The following is a 23,917-nucleotide window of genomic DNA, read 5'->3' as shown; positions in this document are numbered from 1 at the left end:
AGAGAGGGAGGGACCCTAGCTGATGTTTCACTCCCCAGATGCCTGCAATGGCCAGGACTGGGCTGGCAAAAGCTGGAAGCCGGGAGCTCAATCCAGGTGTCCCACATGGGTGGCAGGGACCCAGCCATCTGCTGCCTCCCGAATGTGCCTTGGCAGGAGGCAGGAACTGGGGAGATGGGTATCGAACCCAGACACTCCAGTGTGGGATGTGGCCATCTTAACTGCTGGGTTCAATGCCTGTCTTATCCTGTATGTTTCACCCTTCCTTTACAGTATGCATTACTTATTTTAAGAAGAGTGGACTGTGCTGTGTCCACAGCAGCCTCTTATATCTGTGTGTGTGTGTGTGTGCTGCATCTCGACTACTTTTCCTCTTGTGTCTGATGTCATCTCGTGTTTTGTTCATCATGGCCCTGGGGGACCCGGCTGTACCATAACCTACCCAACATTTATGGTGACAGCTATGTGGTAGGCTGTAGAAGAATCAGGACTCACATTCTGCTGAGACTGCTTTAGATTGGCAAAAAAAAAAAAATAAAAATTTATTTAGGAAACCAGATAGATGCGATCAGTCAAGTGTAACACATAACATATTCCACTGACCTAGCAACTACACTCCTACATACAATCAGAGCACAACAGGTCCTGGACGCCCCCAGAGGCACAGACAAGAATTTTCACAGTGTTTGTAGAATTTTTCACACTGTTTGTAGAAACTGCAAAACAAACAAACAAACAAACAAACAAAATCCTCCAACCCTACCAGCTCTAACATCCACTCACGGTTGAAATGTTGATGTCACGCACAACAAAGAAAGTGGGTGAGCTGCAGGGACACCCAGCTCCATGGCTGGATCTTGGAGGTTGAGGCCGAGGAGAAGAGACCAGGGACAAAAGAGTCTCCTCCTGTTTAATACCGTGTAGATTTAAAAATAAACAAAGAGCACATCATGTGTGTTTCTGGTTATAGTCCAAAACACAGCAAAAGTGCTGCTTAGGGATTTACAATTAAAAGTTAAGGTACAAAGAAAAGCAAAGAAGCAATGATCTTAACTTAAAGTTGGGGTGTAGTTGGCCCTGGTCGGGGTTACCCTGGAGGCAGGAAGTGGTTCTGACAGTGTGTGTAGAGTTGTGGCTTATTTGAAAGATTTATTTGCAAGGCAGAGAGACAGAGAGAGAGAGAGAGAGAGAGAGAGAGAGAGAGAATTGACAACCTTTTGGCTGATTCACTCCAGATGGCCGCAACGCCTTGGTCTGGGCCAGGCAGAAGCCAGGAGACAGGAACTCCACCCAGATCTCCCACGAGGGTGGCAGGAGCCCAAGCACTTGGGCCACCTTCTGCTGCCTTCCCAGGTACATTAGCAGGGAGCTGGGTGGGAAGTGAAGCAGCTGGTGCTCAGATATGGCATGGTGGGAGCTTAACCTGCTGGGCCACAGCGCCAGCCCGGGTTGGAGCTTCTGAGGGACAGCAGTGCCTGGTTGTGGACCTAGAGAGCAGTTCCCCTCCTGATAACCAGAGATCTGACATCATGTGTGACTGTGCGAGTTACAATTCACAATGAAGTGCCTCTCGTTCTTGTCTCTGCGGAGTCCACCCCCCCCCCCGACCCTGTTTGCACTTCCTTCATTTTTTCCCATCTAAAGCATGACATAAACTTCCCTCCTTCCTTCCCCCTCCTCCCGGAGGTCCCCAGCAATCTTCCAGCTGGTAACCCCAGCCACCGTGGTCTCACTCTATGGGCTGCCCTGTCCTACCAGGGTCTTTGCTGCTGCTAGTTCCTTTCCTGGTCCTTCTCCTGCCTCGGCCTCTGACCCGGAAGTAATCCCCTGACATTCCTCACCCCTAAACACTGAAGTTTCCCCGCTTTCCCCCGCCCAGAAGGCTTTTCCACGCCCCGGCTGTCTGTGCTAAAAGCAGGGAACATGTGCCCTGAGCTGCCGGCTTCATCTTTTCCTTATCCAGGTCCTTGGCATCTGCCTAGCTCTAGAGGAACTCATCTGACTCCTTGCTCCAACTGCACGCCCAGATTTGCACCAGGCCAGAAATGCTGACTCCTCGCTCTCTGAGCCGGCCGCAGCGCCAGAAGCTATTCTATGCTCCTACTGTGTGCCAGGCACCTGGTTTGTCGTCAGCAAGAACATTAATATTACATAAATGTTTGTACAGGTACTAACTCTGTGATCCCAATAACACCATTAATCTGCTGTTGTGCAGAAGATGGAAATCTTCAGAGCCAAAGCAGCTCTTATCCCCTCATCCAAATTCTTGAATAATCTCCATGGGAAAGGCCTCTTATATCTGTATTATGGGGCCAGCGCTGTGGCGCAGCGGGTTAATGCCCTGGCCTGAAGTGCCAGCATCCCATATGGGCACCGGTTCTTGTCCCGGCTGCTCCACTTCGGATCCAGCTCTCTGCTCTGGCCTGGGAAAGCAGTAGAAGATGGTCCAACTCCTTGGGCCCCTGCACCTGTGTGGGAGACCTGGAAGAAGCTCCTGGCTCCTGGCTTCGGATTGGCTCTGCTCCAGCTGTCGTGGCCAGTTGTGGAATGAACCAATGGATGGAAGACCTCTCTCTCTTTCTCTCTCTCTTTCTGTCTCTCTCTCCCCTCTCTCTGTGTAACTCTTTCAAATGAATAAATAAATCTTTTAAAAAATCAGTATTATTAATCCCTCTGCCCCTGCATCTGTGTCTACTACCTCTAGCCTAGCCTGCAGCAGTACACTAACTTCTTAACACAACAGATGTCTCTCAATTTTAAGTGTCTTTGAACAGGGCCACCAAAGAGGAAATTTGTGGGGCGGGTATAGATGCTAGCATCCATCATCGGAATGCCTGGGTCCTAGTTCCCGCATCCTACTGAGGTGTCCCCTGGCAAGCAGCAGGTGATGGATCGAATAGCTAGGTCCCTGTGCACCACGTGGGAGATCCAGATGGAATTCTGGGCTCCTGGCTTTGGCTTTGGCTCAGCCCCAACTCTTGCAAGCATCTGGGGAGTGAACCAATGGATGGAAGGTCTCTCTCTGTGTCTGTCTCTTTGCGTTTCAAATAAATAAATAAAACAAGAACAGATTGATAGCTGAATGGTGGAGACTTGCTCCGCTTACGCCATCTGCGAGGTGGAAGTGGCAGGAGGTCTTTTGGTTCTGGGGGCTTCCCCTTAGGATGTAGTTGTCATGAGAGGGCTGGGCATACAGGCTGAGCGGGCTCCCTCCCAGGCGCCCATTCCTCCTGCTTCTGACCTCACCAAATGCCTGAACTCACGGGGTGGCCCGATCATGGGCTGTATGACAAAAGAAAGCTTCACTCCTGGGTTGCTCGTGTCAGGTATTTGAGTTGTAGAAAAGCACCCGGTCACTGCTTGTTGGTGTTCACGTGGTCGATGTGGAACTCTGCTAGGTTTGAGACACCCTACTCAGAACCCCGTGGCCTGGGGGTACTCGATTTTGCTAGAAGGCCACAGTACGTTTTCCCTCTTCACCATCTGCCTCTCCCTCTCTGTAACTCTGCCTTTCAAGTAAATAAATAAATCTTTTTAAAAAATACAATAAGATAACCCTTATCTTCCATGAGTTTCCTAACCATCTCCTCGTCACTTTCCCCTAGCTCACTGCATCTAAAAACCCAAGCCCTTTCTCCCCTGTCTAGAAACTTCTCCACACTAAAATTGGATGAGCTTCTGAACCCAGCTGCACCTTGGGGGAACTTTCCCTTGTTTTCTGTGAGCTCCCCCCACCACACATTAATACAATCTGCACGCCTTTTCTCCTGGGAATCTGCCTTTGGTCAGTTTTAACTCGCAATCCTTGGGAACGTTAAGGGGACTGAGACGTTTAACCTCCCCAACACTTACAACTTGTGATACGATCATTGTGCAATCAAACTGAGATTTGGGGAAGTTACAGAAACTTACGGGTAGAACAGGCACGAGTTGCGTCAAAGCACTTTTACCTGTCTCTCTCTCTCTCTTTCTCTCTCTCTCTCTCTTTCTTCTTCTAACACCTTAAACTTTTCTTTTGCTCCTCCAGTGAGCACGCTGTGCGTAGCTGCTCCTGCTGGTTCCTCCCAGCTGTGAGTCAGGACAGGAGAGGAAGCACACCTCCAAGCGACTCTGAAAATCCCCATCCCAGACTCAGTCAGAGGAGCTGGTTCCCCGCTCTGGCTTCCCAGCCCTGCACGGGGGCAGCGTTAATCACTCAGTGAGCTTTGATTGATTGGTGAGAGACTGGATTACACCACCCAGCCCTTCTGGGACAGGCACTTGGGGGCACTGAATGACACAGGCTGGGGGGCCTGGTGTCAGAGAAAGGCATCCAGCCCCCTGCAGGATCTGAACCCACTACCCCGCCTCCCACCTGCTGCTCTTCCCTTTGAGTTCTTTAGAAAGATGCCTACAGGTGAGCACTGTAACCCTGCTGCAAACCCAAGGAAACAAAGCAGGAGGCGCGGCAGTTTGGTTTCTAAATGACGGGATTAGAACAGGTTGTTCCAAGAGACTTTTCAGGTTTGTCCACCCAGAAGAGCTCAACAAGAAAAAAAAAAAAAAAAAAAAAAAAAAAATCCTGGGCTTCCAGCGTGCCATTGGAAAACAGTCCCATTGCTTTAGCTCAGGGACTCGCCGAGGGGTAAGGCAGGTGCGCTGCTTCCAAGCGCTGGCCCAGAGAGGGGAGGTTCTCGCTCACCTGGAAGCCGGTGTTGCTGAAGCCCTCCGCCCCGCGGGCTGCTGCTGTACCCCGCAGCTCCATGCTCTCCTCGCTGCGGCGCTGGCTGGTGTCTGCTCTCCTGCACGTCGTCGGGGCCTGGGGGGGAGAACAGCGGATCAGACGCCACCTGCCGTCGGCGGGACCTGCGCGCTGCTCAGGCTGGGAGCTCCCGCGTCTACCTCTGACCGCCCGGGGCTCACCCGGCTACTCCAGGAGGGGCGGGCTGAGCTGGGGTGGGGGGTGGAGGCTTCGGCTGCAGGCCCGCCCACCCCTGCCTAGCCTCTCTCCGCAGGTTCGAGTCTGCATTTCCATGCCACACCTGGAGTGGCTAGTTCAGGAATGGAGGAACAGAAGGGCTGGCTGCTCTCTGGCCTTCTCTCTCTCTCCCTCTCTCTCTCTGTCTCTCTCTCTCTCTCTCTCTCTCTCTCTCTCTCTCTGCACCAGGCACATGCTAAATACTTGGGATTATCAGTTGATGGAACTGAACTCCTTATCATCCCTTTAGGAACTCGGAGACTCTGAACACATTGCCAATTTCCCTGTACCTCCATTTGTTCAAATGGAATTTAGAGATAAATCAAGACTAGTATAAAAATATCTCCATATATAGTGGGCTATATAATATATAGTATACAATATATTTTACTCATGCTTATTGTATAATAATATTAGTATATACATTGCTATTATATTATATGCTGTATAATACATACAATATGCTATAGTTGTATAGTATATATTATAGATATTTATATATTACACTATATAATATATATACAGAATCACAAATATACTTTAATTTATATTCTATGAGGGAGCTTCAAAAAAGTTGTGGAGGAGCTGGGGCTCTGGTGTAGTAGGTTAGGCCATACCCTGCAGTGCCGGCATCCCATATGGATGCCGGTTCGAGTCCTGGCTGCTCCACTTCCGAACCAGATCTCTGCTGTGGCCTAGGAATGTAGTGGAGGATGGCCCAGGTGCTTGGTTCCCTGCACCCTAGTGGGAGACCTGGAGGAAGCTCCTGGTTCCAGCCTGGCCCAATCCTGGTCATTGCAGCCATTTGGGGAGTGAACCAGCAGATGGAAGACCTCTCTCTCTCTCTCTCTCTGTAACCCTGCCTTTCAAATAAATGAATAAATCTTTAAAAGAAAAAAACAAGGTTGTGGAAAATGTGTATTTTTAAAAGACTTTATTTATTGGAGAAGTACAGCTACAGATACAGAGAAACAGAAAGGTCTTCCATCTGCTGGTTCACCCCCCAAATGGCCACAATGGCTGGAGCTGGGTCAATCCAAAGCCAGGAGCCTGGAGCTTCTTCTAGGTCTTCCATGTGGGTGCAGGGGCCCAAGCACTTGGGTCATCTTCCACTGCTTTCCCAGGCCAAAGCAGAGAGTTGGATTGGAAGAGGAGCAGCTGGGTCTAGAACCAGTTCCTTTATGGGATGCTGGCGCCACAGGCAGAGGGTTAACCCACTATGCCACAGTGCCTGCCCCATCCCCCCCCCCCCGCCTTTTTTTTTTAAAGGAGAAAGATTTATTGGAGCTGGTGCTGTGGCTAAGCATATTAAAACCCCGACTGCAGCGCTGGTATCGCTGCTCCGCTTCCAATCCATCTCCCTGCTAATAAGCCTGGGAAAGCAGCAAAGGATATTTCAAGTCCTTGGCCCCTGCACCCACGTGGGGCACCCAAAGGAAGCTCCTGGCTCCTGGCTTTGGCCTGGCCCAGCCCTGATTATTATGGGCCATTTGGGGAGTGAATCTGCAGATCAATCTCTCTGCTCTCTCCTTGTCTATCCCTCACTCTCTGTCACTCCAAATAAGTAAATAAATATTTTTTTAAAAAAAGAAAAAAATTAAAAGATTTATTTATTTGTTAAGTAGAGTGACAGAGAGAGTGCGCTTCCATACACTGGCTAACTTTCCAGCGACAGTCAGGGCTGGGCCAGGCAGAAGCCAGGAACTGGAAGTCCATCCAGCTCTCCCTGGTGGGCGGCAGGGGCCCAAGTACATGAGCCACCTTCCACTGTCTCCAAAGCACATTAGTACGGTTTAGACTGGAAGTCGAGTTTGTTAGGAATTGAACTTGTGCTCTGCTATAGGTTGCCCACTGCCTACACTGCTTCACAAAAATTGATGACATTAACATGTAAGTGCCCCTAAATACAACGTTGCTGGAACACAAGCACACCCATCAATTCATTCATCGCCGATAGCAGCTGCCGCTCCACAAGGACAGTGCTGAGCAGTTGCGAAAAGTCTGCATGGACCAAAGACTGAAATCTTCACCAGCTGGCCTTTGTATGTCAGCTTGGGCACAGTTGTAACCTGGAGATGGCGGAGGTGTAAGTGCGTTAATATCCTTAGACGCACCTGGCAGAGTGCTTGACGCATGGTTCAACACCATCCCAACCGTTAAATGCTGTAGCTCTTTAGCATTTCTAACTGAAGAGTGAGACCTGGGCATTGCTATTAGTTCTTTCCTGTAATTGCAACATGTCAAGTGTTTGGTTGTCCTTGAGTTAACAGCACAACTGGAAGTGATTAAGAGAGGTTTGGAGAAGCAGAGAGCAGGTATATAGACCACTTTCATCGTGATACAGTTGGGAGAAACCAGTGGCTGCAGCCTGATGTCATAATCCAAGACTCAATTGAGTTTAAGGTTATGGGTGATCATTACTTTCTGTAGAAGTAACCTCATTCTACCATGTTCATAACTCAGGGACTGACATGCCTGACATTCCGGCAGATGCCTTTAAAACGCAACCATCCAATGTGTTTTGAAAAGAGTGCAATATTCCGGAAGACTGTGCAAGCAAGAGCAAAATACGATAGTGCTGGTTGAAAGATATAGTAGGCTCCTCCTTGTGTTCCGAATGTATCAGATGAAAAATACTGACATAGAGTAAATTGTACATGCAGCCCCCAACTAAAATTCCAGAATAATGGCCATATCTAGAGAAGCATTTATTTAAAATAGCATGTATCTGAAGCCTGTATTTAAGGAACCTCCAGGGGCCGGTGCTGTGGCATAGCAGGTAGAACCGCTGCTTGCAATGCTGGCATCCCATATGGGCACCGGTTCGAGTTCCGGATGCTCCACTTCCCATCCAGCCTAGGAAAGCAGTAGAAGATGACCCAAGTCCTTGAGCCCCTGCACCTGCATGGAAGACCTGGAAGAAGCTCCAGGCCATAGCAGAGAGCTGGATCGTACGTGGAGCCAACTGGGACTCCAAATGGCGCCCATGATTTATTTATTTTTTTAAATGTATTTGAAAGGCAGAGTGACAGGCAGAGAGTCAGAGACAGAGAAAGAGAGATCTTCTGTCTGCTGGCTCATTCTTCAAATCATTGCAATTACCAGGGCCGAGCCAGGCCAAAGCCAGGATCCTGGAACTCCATCTGGCTCTCCCATCTGGGTGGCAGGGGCCCAAGCATTGGGTCATCCTCTGTTGCTTTCCCAGGCGCGTTAGCAGGGGGTTGGATCAGAAGCAGAGTGGCCGGGACTTCAACTGTGATGGCAAACTTGCAAGCAGTGGCTAAACCCACTGCACCACAACACTGGCCCAATGATGTATTATGTCTTATAGCATGGCTTTATTCACTTGCTTTTATGACAGAGAGAGAGAGAGATAGATAGAGAGAGAAGACAGACAGATACCTGTCACCTGTTGACTCATTCCCCAAATGCCCACAATAGCCAAGGCTGAGCTAGGCTGAAACTAGGGGGTCCAGAACCCCATTTGGATCTCCACCAGGGAGACAGGGATCCAAACATTGGAGCCATCATCTGCTGCTTCCTACAATGCATGCTAGGAAGAAGCTGGATCAGAGACGGAGTAGCTGGGGCTTGAACCAAACACTCCAAAGTGGGCATCCCAGGTGGCAAGTTAACCACTGTGCCACACACCTGCCAAATAGTGTCATTTCAACGTGTCCTCTGCTGTCCTCCTCCTTGAAAAACATTTCATGCATCACAAATTAATCTTTGTGGACACATTCTTAGAGTCAAAAAATCACAAGACGTAATAAAAATGTGCTCCTGAGAGGCTTATAAGTCTAAACTAATTAGTCTACTTCAATAATTCAGATCAGCCAAGAGAAAACAAACGCAGTTTATGAAAAATGCAGGGAGTGGGCGCTTAGACTAGTGCATCTCTCCTTGGAGTATCTAGGCTTTGAGTCCCACCTCTGGCTCCTGACTCTAGCTTCCTGCAGAGCAGATCCTGGGAGGAGACACTAGTGGTTCATGTGGTCCCTTCCACTGACAAGGGAGACCTGGATGGAGTTCCTGCCTCCCAGTTTCAGCTCCAGCTAAGCCCTGGCAACAGCAGATTGGAACTCTCTGTCGGTGTCTCCGCTTCTGAAACTTAAAATTTTTTTAAGGTGTGTTTGACATAGGAAATACTTTTGCACTTGGTTTTCCCAAAACATCTATGCAGTTAGGTTTTCCAACACTGTTGATATCCACAAACACTAGATCACCAATGGCAACCAAAGACTTCCTGAAGAATCTGCCAGCCCGTAATGCCTACCTGGGCTTGAATGATGGTTGACCATCTATCTGTCTTTAGTTAGAATCCTGGGAAGAATGATCTTAGCAGCCAGGGAAAACTGATGAAGAATTAAAAAAGAGCAAGCACTGGTGAGTGCTTCAGTGTCCTTGTTATGTGCCCAACTGTGTCCACGCCATCCTCACAATGAAACATTAATAGCCCCATTTCACAGACAGAAGACATGAGGCTCGAGGACAGGTGACTTCTCCAAACAGCTGAGAAGTGACAATGCCCCTTAGTTTGGTGTGTGGATGGCACCAGGAGAGGAGGAAGCCCCTAGGACCTGGATATTCAAGACGCTTGCTTGGTTCACTCCCAAGAACACCCCAGGGAGGAAGAAGGCCCTCCTCTTGGTTCCAGGTTACATACAGGAAGCATGGCTTCTAAGAAGCAAGACACAAGGCCATTTTCATCACCTTTCATACACAGGGGCTTTTTAAAAACACTACTTCCTTGTTACCTCGTCACTTGTCTTTTTAATTATAACCCTTGGTACCTGTGTGTGCCACAGATGAGCTGGGCTGTGCATGTAGATTATATAAACACATGCATAGCTTTAAAGCTAATATGTTCTTTCTCTTCTACTTTCTAAACCATGTTGGAAGCCTCCTACTGTCAAGGGTCAAGTTCTGGAAAAAAGAAAAAAAGACCACTAGGTTGGAACCCAAGATATTCACTGGGAAAGCTAACCACAGAAAGTGATATGGAAATAATTTACTAGACTGGAAAGACCTAGAGATTATCAGGAAAGCAGAGTGTAATGGATTTGTGCAGTTGGAAATTCTCAAAAGACTGGCTAGTCCATCAGTTCCTTGTAAAGACCTTGTCCTGGGAGTTGGGCAGCAGCAGATGTAAGTCCCACTGTGTGCAGCTTTTTTTTTTTAAAGATTTATTTATTTATCTGAAAGGCAGAATTACAGAGAGGGAGAGGCAGAGAGAGAGAGAGAGAGAGAGAGAGAGAGAGAGAGAGAGATCTTCCATCCCTAAATGGCCGCAATGGCTAGAACTGTACTGATCCAAAATCAGGAGCCAGGAGCTTCTTCCAGGTCTCTCACATAAGTGCAGGGGTCCAAGGACTTGGGCCATCCTCTACTGCTTTCTCAGGCCATAGCAGAGAGCTGGATCAGAAGTGGAGCAGCTGGGACTTGAACCGGCACTCATATGAGATGCCAGTGCTGCAGGCCAGGGCTTCAACCCGCTGTGCCACAGAGCCAGACCCTGTAGTGACTCTTAAGGCACAGGTATAAGCCAGCCACACTGATTCCCATGGGCAGGGATTGTATCCCTCAGTCTCTGGTCTCTCCCCCAGTGTCTGGAATGAAGTCTGCTTGAGGAGAAGAGCTTCTCCATTGAAGAAAGGAAGAAAGCTCAAATCCCTGCATTCTCACTGTCCCAGGGATTCTGAGTTCCAAAGTGCAGCCTGTCAGCTCTCTGGGTGAACCAGGCTGAGGCTACAGTAAAGTAAGCAAAGAGCTTGCTTGGGTGCAAAATTTAAGGAGAGACTCACTCTCTGGGCCAAGTGCAAGGTCAGCACCTGAGAATGTCTCCTTAGTCTTTGTGCCCTAATCCAGGTCCTATGAAGGACGTTCTATGGCTTTGTTTTAGACAAGTGTGATACAGCAGTTAAGAGTGCAGTCTCTGGGGCTGGCGCTGTGGTGTAGCTGGTAAAGCTGCCACCTGCGATGCTGGCATCCCATGTGGGTGCTGGTTCGAGTCCTGGTTGCTCCACTTCTGACCCAGCTCTCTGCTATGGCCTGGGAAAGCAGTAGAAGATGGCCCAAGTCCTTGGGCCCCTGCACCCACATGGGAGACCTAGAAGAAGCTTCTGGCTCCTGGCTTCAGATTGGTGCAGCTCTGGCCATTGTGTCCAATTGGGGAGTTAACTAGCAGGTGGAAGACCTCTCTCTCTCTCTCTCTATCTCTGCCTCTCTTTCTCTCTGTGTAACTCTGACCTTCAAATAAATAAATAAATCTTAAAAAAAAGAGTGCAGGCTCTGGACTTGAAGTATCTTCTGGTTTAAGCTTTACCTCTAACTAGCTGGAACTTCAGGCAAGTTATTTATCAATGAATTCTATAAACATCTGGTGCTACCTGAAGAACTAGGTCAATAAGTTGCACCTGTCATTGGGTAGGCCATGAGAGTTACATGTAGTGCTGCATGGAAAGTGTCTAGCATCATGTAGCAAATATCAAAACACTCAAGGCTTTAAGGGAAAATGGTCAGCAGCTACCTCTGCAGCTAAGTTCCTGATGTCCCTGATATTCCTTGGGCTCAATCAGTTAAGCATGTTACTGTGACACCTGACTGGATAAGGTTATAGAGATAGTAAAGAATCAAGGTTACAGCATGAACTTTTGGACGAACAAAGACAATTCAAGAAGCCTGTTCAGACAAAGTGAGATTTCCAGACACAAAAAATCTTCCCTTCTAAGCTGGGGGTCTTGAGGTGCAGCAGGTTAAGCTGCAGCTTGGGAATCAGGCATCCCATATGAAAGTGCTGGTTTGAGTCCTGGCTGCTCCACTTCCAATGTAACTCTCTGCTAATGTGCCTGGGAAGGCAGTGGAGGAGGGCCCAAGTGCTTGGATCCCTGCCACCCACATGGGAGGCCCAGATGGAGTTCCTGGCTCCTGTGTTGGCCTGGCTCAGCCCTGGCTGTTGTAACAACTTGAGGAGTAAACCAACAAATGGGAGATCAATCTCTTTCTCTCTCTCCCCACCGCATTTCAAATAAATAAAAATAAATAAAGCAAAACACTACCTGATGTAAAAAAGGATTCTTCCCTCCTAATACTATCAGCATCTATCTGCAATGTACAGAGAAAACAGTTGGCACATGCATGGGTATAAAGACATGGGTATAAAGACAGCTGGGCTAGGCCTGTGTGTCGATTGTCACCTGTTCTCATCTTTACACAGCAGTGCCAGCTGCAAGGCTCTGGAGTGCTCAGGTTAAGCACACACTACAGTGTGATTTCAGTCTCCACAAATACTGCCCAAGGTTTGAGCTCTCAGGCCTCATTAGCTCAGCACCACCGAGATGGCCATTCTGTTGTGACAAATGTTCTTTGTCCTTTTCATGGATGAGAAAACAGGACAGACACAGCTCACCAGGGAGTGGTGGGCGGTTTTGGGTGGTCAGCTACATAAGGCTGCCAACTGGGTAAAATATCACCACCTTTGGAAAAGAGAACTCTCAGATGTTTTCTCCACCAGTTTGTAGCCATCATGGTGGGAGTCGTGTACGGATACTAATACTAGTGGTTGAAAAAAAATCTGGTGGCAAAAATGTTGCATGGATTTTCTGCCCACAGGTTACATATTAATCAAAGATATGGAGTACCTGAAACTTTATAATTTGAAAACCTGGCAGATACTGCTTGAACTAAGTGATGACCAAGAATGGGACAATGACATCAGGTGCTTCCTGATATGAGCACTAAGAAGGATGCAACATCATTTTGTTATTCCTTCCAAAAGTGCATAGTCTGAATTTCATCATAAGGAGACATTAAATCCAATAGAGGAATGTTTTACAAAATAATTGGCCTGGGGGCTGGTGCTGTAGCGTAGTGGAGTTAAAGCTCTGACGTGTGGTGCGGGCGTCTGATATGGGCGCTGGTTCGAGTCCCGGCTGCTCCACTTCTGATCCAGCTCTCTGCTAATGGCCTGGAAAATCAGTGCTTGGACATCTGCATCCATGTGGGAGACCTGGAGAAACTCTTGGCTCCTAACCTTGGACTGGCTCAACTCTGGTTGTTGCGGCCATCTGGGGAGTGAATCAGCAGATGAAAGATCTCTCTCTCTCTCTCTCTCTCTCTCTCTCTCTCTCTGCCTCTCTAGTAGCTCTGTCTTTCAAACAAACAAATATAAAAAAATAATAATTGGCCTGAATTCTTTGGAAGTGTGAAAGTCATGAAAGACTCGTAAGGCAGAGACCCCATTCCAGATTTCAGGATACTAAAGGGGCATGAAAAATAAATGCAATGCATTATCCTGTGTGATATCTGGACCAAAGGACATGCTTGTAGGCACAGTTGATCAAGTTTGAATATTGGCAATAGTGATGCATCAATATTTAATTTCCAGCTCTTGATCTTGGCACCATGGTTACCCTTAAAAAATGTCCTTAGGAAACATCCATCAGAGTATTTAGGAATAAGGAGGTATGAGGTCTACAATTTACTCCCAAATAGTGCCAGCAATAACGGTACAAATAAAACCACTCCCATGTAATTGTGTGAGCATGAGAGAGGACACAGTGCATTACGAGGACTCATGAATCTGTTACGGGAGTTTGGTATTGTTCTTGCAACTTTTCTCTAAGATTGAAATGATATCAAAATGAAAAATCACAAAAAGATGCTTTCGGAATTATTCATATATGCAAATGCGTGCATTTTATTTACATATGTGGGTAGTGAAATGATCAATATATATTCAAGTTTCAGACCATATATGATCCTTATATTTCCCTCTGTTCTTAGGTACAAATTCTATCCATGGAATTTTACTGTTTCAATTCAGAGTTGAGATGGATTTATTTAACACACACACACACACACACAGAGAGGTCTTCCATCTGCTGGTTCACTCCCCAGTTGGCTGCTACGTCTAGAGCTGGACCAATCCAAAGTCAGGAGCCAGGAGCTTCTTCTGGGTCTCCCACGTGGGTGCAGGGGCCCAAGGACTTGGGCCATCTTCCACTGCTTTCCCAGGCCATAGCAGAGAGCTGGATCTGAAGAGGAGCAGCCTGGACTCAAACCAGGCATTCCAGTGCAAGTGTACTTAGCCTACTATGCCACAGTATGAGCCCCAGCTCTGACTTTCAAAATAAATCTTTAAAAATAAAGAATTATTAAAACACTACTTACTACTGATGCTAAGTTTAAAGAACTTAAAGATGAACCCCAGACATAATTTGTCCTTGAAATTTGCTATAAGTCAAAAAGTATATGTTTCAGATCTCATTTTGAATGAACATTTCCAGCTTTACTAATTTCTTTTATTTTACTCATACCCTTTTATTTCTCCTTAGTGGAAGATTTAGGGAATGTCTTGGCTCTTTAACCAGGTGGTTGAACATCTGGGACCTGAAGTATTAAGGAAACACTAGTGTAGGACTGATGGGTTTTGTTCTAGTCCATCTATGGCTCTAGAAACAATTTATGAGCCCAAAAGGACCATGTCTTAGTTCTACATTTTAACAATCAGAAGTGCATGAAGCCAAGTGCACCTGAGTAGGAAAGTCTCGGCTGGAGTTTTCCTGTTAACTGCCAGCATGGTTCACTAGCGTGATTCAAGACCTTGTCAAAACTAGTCATTCCTGGTAACTTCCATTCAGGCACTTCATACAAAGTGTCATTGCCAAAAGACATCCAATTTCCCAGCACTCCCTTGTAAAGGCTGTGTGAACTGAGATACTGGAGTCATTGTTCTCTGCTCCTGGAGGAACATGGCAGAACACCTGGTCCTCACCTCATCTCATTCTAACTCTCTCTTCCTGCCTGGCAAATCTTCCAGGCCCTGTGGGCTTCGTTTTTACCTCGGGGCGTGTTCACTTGAACCTGAGCTGGACCCTGGAGTGGTTCTTCCTCGTCAACTGGGTCTTTGCTGCCCAGTGGGGGCCGTCCAGGTCACTCAATCCTCTTGCCAACCTAGCTCTAGTTGAGGACATTGTGGTGCACCACGGGCTCTCCTGTGTTGCCATGGACGTAGCACAGAGAGTGGGTTTGAATGCTCAGATCTGAGCTCCTAACCACCATCCCCTCCATAGGAACTCAATAGATCGTACCTAGGACTTCTCAAGCTAGAAACAAGGAAGTTTCTAAAGCTGCCTGAGGTTAGATCTAAAGGTTGCAGGAGTGAGCTGGATTGAGCATATCGAATCTATGAAAATTTATTAAGTCCACGGTGATTCTTAAAACCTAAAACTCTAGGGCCTAGCATTGTGGTGTGGAGGGTTAAGCTGTTGCCTGCAAGGCTGGCGTCCCATACATGTGCTGGTTAGAGGCCCAGCTCTTCCTCTTTCCTGACTGTTGCAAACATCTGGGGAGTGAACCAGCAGGTGAAAGACCTCTCTCTCTCTCTCTCTCTCTCTGTCTCTCCCTCTTCCTCTCTATAACTCTTTCAAATAAATAAACAAACCTTTTTAAAAAAATTGAAAAAGGAAACTCTAGTCAGAAACCTAATGGGGGGAAAGTAAGTATTTATATTGTCCCCAAATAACTGCATTTCAGTAGAACCAAATAACTACTGTTGGCAAGGAGCCGCTACACCATCTAGAATCACGCCAGCAGCAAATAGAAAAGGAATGGGAGCATCTGGAGGCCCTGGGAACTGCCATTCTATAAACCATGGCTGAACAGTTGGTGGACATCATGTGAAGCTGAAGTCACAGCAGGTGCTGGCACCTAGGGGCAGTGAATCCACACAATGGAGACATCAACATCAGGCCAGTCCTGACTCACATCGGCAGTTGCCTCTGCCGGAGTGCATCAGCTGGTCAAAGCTTCTGGTATCCAGCAACATGAAGCAGATATTACCTTGTTTTATACATTATGTATTTTGTAAAGATTTATTTGAAAGTCAGAGTTACACAGAGAGAGGAGAGGTGAGGAGAGGCGAGGCGAGAGAGAGAGAGAGAGAGAAAGTCTTCCCAATTGGCCGCAACAGCCAGAGCTGCGCCGATCTGAAGCCAGGAGCAAGGAGCCTCCTCTGGGTCTCCCACAGGGTGCAGGGCCCAAGGACTTGGGCCATCTAACACTGCTATCCCAGGCCATAGCAGAGAGCTGGATCGGAAGTGGAGCAGCCAGGTCTCAAACCGGCATCCCATATGGCGCTTCAGGCCAGGGCATTAACCCACCGCCAGCCCCTATACATTATGTCTTTCTCTCTCTCTCTTTTTTTTTTTTTTTTTTGACAGGCAGAGTGGACAGTGAGAGAGAGAGACAGAGAGGAAGGTCTTCCTTTGCCGCTGGTTCACCCTCCAATGGCCACCGTGGCTGGCGCACCGCGCCGATCTGAAGGCAGGAACCAGGTGCTTCTCCTGGTCTCCCATGGGGTGCAGGGCCCAAGCACTTGGGCCATCCTCCACTGCACTCATGGGCCACAGCAGAGAGCTGGCCTGGAAGAGGAGCAACCGGGACAGAATCCGGCGCCCCAACTGGGACTAGAACCCGGGGTGCCAGCGCCGCAAGGTGGAGGATTAGCCAAGTGAGCCACGGCGCCGGCCTATACATTATGTCTTAAGAGTCCATTAAGTCAGGCTGCCTGGTTCTAACACTAATCCTTCCACTTCTTGGTTGGGATTCTGAATTGTTTATGCAGCCTCTTGGAGTTTGCCTAGGATCTAATGAACATTTGTGCAGTTGTTGAGATGGGGCCCGAAACACCCGATGCTCAATAAGTTTGCTCTTACTACTGCAAACACTTGATTAGCTCTGTTTCTTCTGTAGTTATAATGTAGTCAGTGTGTTTGTGTGTTGTTTCCTCTCCTCCCACAGCACCCCAGTCCAGCCCATGGGATTGTCACCTCTCACTGGGAGGTGACAAGAGACACATCAAGACATCAGGACCCAGTTTGAGGCTTTCCCACCAGTAGCCTGTCTGAGTTAAGTCACGTAGGAAGTCTGACCCTCAGCTTCCTTGTTGTGAGCCTGGAAGACAGGTTGGGTGGGTTGGGAAGGCCTCACTCACACCTGGCAGGAAGGCGTTGCTCACTGCCTGTCTCCGCTGCTCCCCCGTGAGCTTCCTGAACTCAGGTGCTTTTTTTGCTCCTTGATGCGTCTCGAACACCTATTTGCATAGTAAGTGATTGATAAGGACCAGTTCAGGCGGTGCAGCCTCAAGCCTGGGTATTATTTATAGCTGCTCACTGAATGTGAAACTGCTCCTCACTTATTTCCATACTCTCGACATCGGAAAGTAAAATCCGGGACTTGGATTCTCAGCCCGTAACATGGGCGTGGTTCTGCCCAGGGCTGCTTTGACTATGGAAGCGTCAGTGTGGTAGCAAGCCCGGGTGAGAGACTCGGTGTCGTTATGTGAAATGTGTCTCCTTGCTTGGCAACTTCGGGCTTCCCCTGCAACTCTCCCTGGGTTTATGGTAGTTATGGGTAGTGAGTCAGAACGCAATCCCCAGCCCTGCCTCTCATCTCTGTTGACTCTGAATGGGTGTGACTGATCACAAGCCCACAGACCAAGGCTGGGAATCTCCAGAGGGGGTGGAGACCATGCTTAGCACAGCCTTGGCTAGACAGGGAGTGAGCAGCTTTGGAAGCAGAGCGGGGGAATCCCACTCTCCAAACACCTTCGTCTCTCCCGTCCCACCTGAATTTTCTTCCACAGTCCTGTCTTGGAGCATCAGAATCTGTGCTCTCTGTAATGATGAGACATTGCATAGTGTATGCATAAATAGAAATAACACATGGCACCCTGTATACACACACACACTATTATGTGTCACTTAAAAATAAAGCAAACAAACAAACACCCTGTTCTCTAGACGGAGCCCCATCAGCCCTTGCAACGCCGAATATGCTTTCTGAGATTTCAAGTACAACAGCCAAGGAAAGGGTTTTGGTGGAGAGAGGGGCCGCGGATAAGTGTTTCTTAAACTGGACACAAAGAACAGGAAAGGGCCCTGTTTTATGCTGTAATTAAAAATCAGAGTATACATAGGCACTCATGTGCCATGGTATTGCAAAAAATGATGTGGAAAAGACACATTTGCTTTGTTGCAAAAAAATTTTGGAATCTGTGCCCATGAAGGGCAGGATATTCACAAAGTTTTTTGACAAGTGCATCTAATGGAAAATGCGTGGATTTCAAAACCTTTTTTGCATCAAAATACGTTTCTTTTCATTCATTCTCCATAAACTTTTGTAGCAAAGCTTGCTACCAATTAAACTGGAAGAATGTAAATTAATTTGCACTAATGAGTGATTACCCATCACAAGAGAAGGAAGGCTGGTTCCGTGGTCACAGAGTACTTGATGACAGAACTGTTTATCTGTATGTACTATTTTTGGTTCTTCCATCTGTCAAAGAGACATCTGTAGTCCCATGTTGTCAGACCACTCACCATATCCAGGAAATGGAAACAATAAGTGTCTACCGACTGGTGCGTGGATAAAGAAAATGTGGCACAGATACACAATGGAATACTACTCAGCCATAAGAAGAATGACAGCATGCTACCGCCAAAAACGTGGATAGAACAGAGGCTGTTAAATAAGCCAAATGTCCCATGATCTTACACAGAGACAAAAAAATATATAGGCGATCTCATAGTAGTTGAAACTGCAATTGTGGTTACCAGAAGGTGGGGAGGGAGGGGTCAGGAAAGGTGGATTGACAGGTGCTAGGTTCTAGCGAGATAGGAGTAAGGAATTCTGTGGTTCTAGTGCACATGAGGGCAAAGACAGATAATGTTAATGTGCTGTATATTACTCTATGCAAGAAGAAACCTCTCCTTTTGCATTGGAAGGACAGAGTGGATCTGTGTGGAAAGCATTCAGACCAGCTCTCGCACACAGCTCTTACGACTAGGGATATTTTTAAACAATTATAAAGTCATCAACACAAGGATTCATGGGAGTTCTGCGAAGGCTCTGCAACCTGGATGCCCCGGGGGGTGGGGTGGGGGGGAGATTCCTTCCTATGGTTCTGAGAAGAATCCGTTTCTACGGAAAGTGCAGGTTCCAGGAAGCAAGACACACACAAGGCCATTTTTATCACCTTCCATATGTAGGGCTGTTTAAAACAGTGGCTTCCTTGTTGCCTAGTCACGTCTCTTTTTAAATTATAACCTTTACTACTCACATTTACTACAGTGCATGTAATTATTTAAAGGTATGCGTACCTTTAAAGTTAATGCATTCTTTCTCTGTTACCTTTTTTTGTTTTTGACAGGCAGAGTGGACAGTGAGAGAGAGAGACAGGGAGAAAGGTCTTCCTTTGCCGTTGGTTCACCCCCAATGGCCGCTGTGGCCGGCGCACCGTGCTGATCCGAAACCAGGAGCCAGGTGCTTCTCCTGGTCTCACATGTGGGTGCAGGGCCCAAGCACTTGGGCCATCCTCCACTGCCCTCCCGGGCCATAGCAGAGAGCTGGTCTGGAAGAGGAGCAACCGGGACAGGATCGGTGCCCTGACTGGGACTAGAACCCGGTGTGCCGGCGCTGCAGGCGGAGGATTAGCCTAGTGAGCCGCGGCGCCGGCCTCTGTTAGCTCTTAAGCCAAATGCTTTCCTGCTGTCTTTGCTAAAAGGGAGAGATCTTATTTATATGTGGCTTACTAAGTGAAATGACTCTCCCCCTCAAATGTTTATGAATTTCAGGTTTCACTGCTGCAGAAAACGAATGATGCAGATGCTGGGAAGAGCAATGCACTGTTTAAGAAAGACATTTCATGGGGTGGTATTGTGGTGCAGCAGATTAAGCTGCTGCGTCCGATGATGGCATCCCATAGCAGATTACCTGTTCGAGTCCCAGCTCTTCTTCTGATCCATCTTCCTGTTAAAGAATCTGGGAGGTAGTGGTGGCAGTGGAAGATGGCTTAAGTACTGCCACCCGTGTGGAAGACGAGGAGAGTTCCTAGCTCCAGGCTTTGACTTGGCCCAGACCTGGCTGTTGTGGCTGTTTGCAGAGTGAACCAGCAGATGGAAACTGACTCTCTCTCTCTCTCCTCTTTCTGCCACTCTGATTTTCAAATAAATACCTGAATATTAAAAAACTAAGCTATTTCATTCACATGGACAAAATCGTTAACTCATTGTAACACCATCTCTCTGTTCCTTTAGTTTTTCTTCCCCACTCTCAAATTTCCTCAACTTTACCCTCCTCCAAGTATTTTTTTTTATTAAACTTTTATTTAATGAATATAAATTTCCAAAGTACAGCTTATGGGTTACAATGGCTTCCCCCCTCCCACAACTTCCCTCCCGCCCGCAACCCTCCCCTTTCCCGCTCCCTTTCCCCTTCCATTCATGCAAAGATTCATTTTCAATTCTCTTTGTATACAGAAGATCAGTTTAGTATATATTAGGTAAAGATTTCAACATTTTGCCCATATAGCAACATAAAGTGAAAAAACTACCATTGGATTACTAATTATAGCATTAAATAGCAATGTACAGCACATTAAAGACAGAGAACCTACATAATTTTTTTCAAATTAATTAATTTTCTATGTCATTTCCATTTTAACACCAGGTTGTTGTTGTTTTTTTTCATTTCCAATTCTCTTTATATACAGAAGATCACTTCAATATATAATTAGTAAAGACCTCATCAGTTTGTGCCCACACAGAAACGCAAAGTATAAGGATAAAGTATTACATTGTATATCTCCTCCAAGTATTCTAATCTCAAACCTCACTGAGTTTTAAAGGGACTTTAGCAGTATAAATAAATATTGGTTGCTGGTTGTTATAGCTTGAACACAACGTGTGCCCCCAAAGTCTTCCTTTAATGGTTGATAGTCGGTGGATAAAGGGTGAGTACTTGGTCCAACTACAGTGTGTGGAGGGAGGGCCTTTGGGAAGGGACCGGATGGATCAAGTGACTCAGCTGGGGCTTCATGGTGGACTAACGATGCAGGTGCCTGGGGACCAAGCACGCTGCCTGCCTCTCTCTCTGCTTCCTGGCTCACCAGGTGATCCGCCCTCTTGAGAGGCCAGGCCGCTGGAGTCATAGATCTCAGACTGTGCATCTCCAAAACCGTGAGCTGAAATAAACCTTCCTTCCTAAGTAGTACCTTACTGGTATTGCAGTGACAGTGCTAACAGCTGACTACCCCATGGGTTATTTACAGCCGGCAGAAGCAATCACTCCGCAAGGCATGGGTGAGTAATGACCTCAGGTCTAATCAAGCCCTTAATGAGAGGAGGCTGTGCTTGGCGAGTCTCCTTCATCACTTCCCAGCCCTCGCACCCTGAGGACTCCACTGACCCTGCATGCATTAACGTCACAACAATCGTTGCAAATCAGCAGGTCCTGGGTTTGGCAGTGCTTTTTCTGATGCTGAACTCTGGCCCTGCCTTGGTGCAGTGACCCCAGTCTCACTCACCCTCCTCTCCCTGATCCCTCCCTCTTGGTTACCTGCAGCGGCAGCTGCTTCCTCTACCCACTTTTGGAGAGAGTGTCCCCTAGAGCTTCCTCGTACCCCATCGGGAGTGTGAGACTCAGAATTTCTCCGCCAAGGTCCATGAAGGGACTCCCCTGAAACCAAACGTTTCACATGCTTGTCCGTAGGCTTTTCCAGAGACTGGGTCTTGAGCACTGATATTCATTGAGAATGGATAACCCCCTAGGAACCCAAAAGGAAGGTAGGAGGCAATGCAGGAAGGATGCAAAAGAGGCCCAGGCCTGCAGAGGACAAGTGCTCCACCCCTGTATTGGAAACTGCCCAGTGGACATCTCTATCTCTATGTCCTGCAGGCTCCTCCAACTTCACAGAGCTAAAGCTGGAACCTAATCCCCCCACACAGGCTCCCGGTTCTATTTTGGATCTGGTCTGTCATACAGAGCTTCTAGTGGCCCCTGGATCATTCTTTCCCACACTGCTTTGCACCTGCAGCTTCTGTGCATGGGCCGTCACCCCACAACTCTTGCCTCCATTTGGTTCTCTACGTGCAATTCATCAGGCAAACCTCCTCTCCCTTCCAGAACCTTCCCTCTAGGGCTGCTTCCTCTGTGATGCCTTCCTGGCTGCCCCCGTGCCACAGGCCAGGCTGCTGGGATCGCCCGGCTTCCCAGGAATGCCCCACTGGTTACAGCTTACAACTGTCATGCTCCTGTTTGGCTACATTTCCTTCCTTCCTTCCTTCCTTCCTTCCTTCCTTCCTTCCTTCCTTCCTTTCTCTCTCTCTCTCTCTCTCTCTCTTTCTTTCTTTTCTTTTTTTTGCTGGAGGGAAGCTCTAAATCCTTCAATGGGTTACATGCAGCAGTGAACTCGTTCTATGTATAAGGAACCACAGTAGGGTAGTGGACAGAACAAAAGGACAATGCGTGCAAAGGTCCCAGCCTCCAAGTCTTCCCAAGCTGCATGGGCGTGGCGTGGAGGCAGGAGCATTCTGAAACTCCCTCCCCTAATGTCACCTGCAGCCTTGCTTCCCCTTTTATGTGTGTCTGTGGCTGTGAGGATTAAACAACACAGCAAAATGATATAGTATTCCTTCACCTCCGAGGCTGGCACCACGCACACAAGTAGGTAAGTTCTCCGCCGACGTGGGCCTGAACTTCCTTTGGTCATTTAACAATGAGCTTATTGAATGGCTGTCCAAAAAAATGAACTGGAAGGAGAGGTGTTCGAGTAATTCTTACAAAGATTATGCACTGCGCTTCCGAGTAAGCAGAGTCTACCACGCAATGCTGGTCAGCCAGTGGCTGCGGAGAGAACAGCGAGTACCAGCAAACACGCCTGTGGTGCTGTGTGCCAGGCACCCTGCGATGCCATTACCTCCCTAGCCCTCACGACGGTCTGCCGTGGGACTCCTCGTCCCCAGGTCACGGCCAAGGTGACAGAGCACAGATGGGTTATTCCCTGCCTCCCTTGAACTTGTCCATCAGGGAACAGCACTCTGTTCTTAGCTCACCCTAGAGGTGATCTCATCTAACTATCACACCAACCCCGCGGTGGGTGCTGTGACTGTCTACCTTTCAGACAATCAAGGCTTGGGGAACTAGGCCACATCCCTTGGCTTCTAGGAGGTGAAACCCAAACTTAAGCCCAAGCAGCCTCTGGTGTCCAGCGCTACCTCACCCTGACATACTGCCTTTCTCTTGACCCACAAAAATAGCATAGACTCTGCTTGATCTGGGATGGGATTATGTCCTGGTAAACCCATCTGAAGTTGAATCAGCTGAAAATGCACAAAACCCACCAAACCTGCTAGACATCAGAGCTCAGCAGCACAGCGCCCCCTACTGAGCCTCCATCATTCCCCTCCTGACCGTGACCGTGGGGCTAAGAAGGAACCTGTGCCCTGCCACTGCCCAGCATCGCAGGAGAGGATCAGACTGCTCCACGCTAGCCCAGGACAAGACGCCAATGCAAGACTGAAGTCTCTCCCAGAAGCGCATCGCTCTCACACCATCTGGAAGTTGGGCCATCCGGGGCGGGACCACCAGAAGCCAGGATCGCTCAGACCGTCAGAGAAGTGGTGGAACCTAGCGAGGGGCTCTGGGTGAGCCTCACTCCCAGGTCTGCTGGGAAGAGTCGCCCCCAGCCCTGGAGGGGTTGGTCCTAGTGAGCATGGGCCACCAGAGTGGGATGTGAAGGGGGTCGGACACCGTAAGCCCTTTGCAAGGGGGTGGGGAGGACCAATCACAATAAACACCCTTGGGGGCTGATGCTGTGGCGTAGCAGGTAAGGCTGCCGCCTGCAGTGTCGGCATCCCATATGGGCGCCAGTTCAAGTCCCGGATGCTCCACTTCCTATCCAGCTCTCTGCTATGGCCTGGGAGAGCAGTGGAAGGTGGCCCAAGTCCTTGGTGCCTGCCCCCGTGTGGGAGACCCTGAAGAAGCTTCTGGCTCCTGGCTTCGGATCGGTCCAGCTCTGGCTGTTGCAGTCAATTGGGGAGTGAACCAGCAGATGGAAGACCTCTCTCTCTCTCTCTCTCTCTCTCTCTGCCTGCCTCTGTTCTCTCTGTGTAACTCTTT

General features: G+C 48.1%; 1 protein-coding gene across 1 annotated transcript in view; it reads right to left on the bottom strand.

Moving 5' to 3' along the window:
* Positions 1-23,338, bottom strand: part of SLC28A3 (solute carrier family 28 member 3) — an 80,460-nt gene extending 57,122 nt beyond the window's left edge. The window contains exons 1-4 of the mRNA XM_062206809.1: positions 23,210-23,338; positions 22,580-22,642; positions 4,682-4,798; positions 1,756-1,908 (exon numbers count right to left, since the gene is read on the bottom strand). Of these exons, the coding sequence (XP_062062793.1) occupies positions 1,756-1,908; positions 4,682-4,798; positions 22,580-22,642; positions 23,210-23,338 (462 nt within the window). The remainder of the gene's footprint in view (positions 1-1,755; positions 1,909-4,681; positions 4,799-22,579; positions 22,643-23,209) is intronic.
* Positions 23,339-23,917: the final 579 nt, after the last annotated feature.

Source organism: Lepus europaeus, chromosome 12 (assembly GCF_033115175.1).
Source record: "Lepus europaeus isolate LE1 chromosome 12, mLepTim1.pri, whole genome shotgun sequence".
Taxonomy (NCBI): Eukaryota; Metazoa; Chordata; class Mammalia; order Lagomorpha; family Leporidae; genus Lepus; species Lepus europaeus.
The sequence above is the reverse complement of the archived record's forward strand: the minus strand, read 5'-3'. Positions and strand labels throughout refer to the sequence as shown.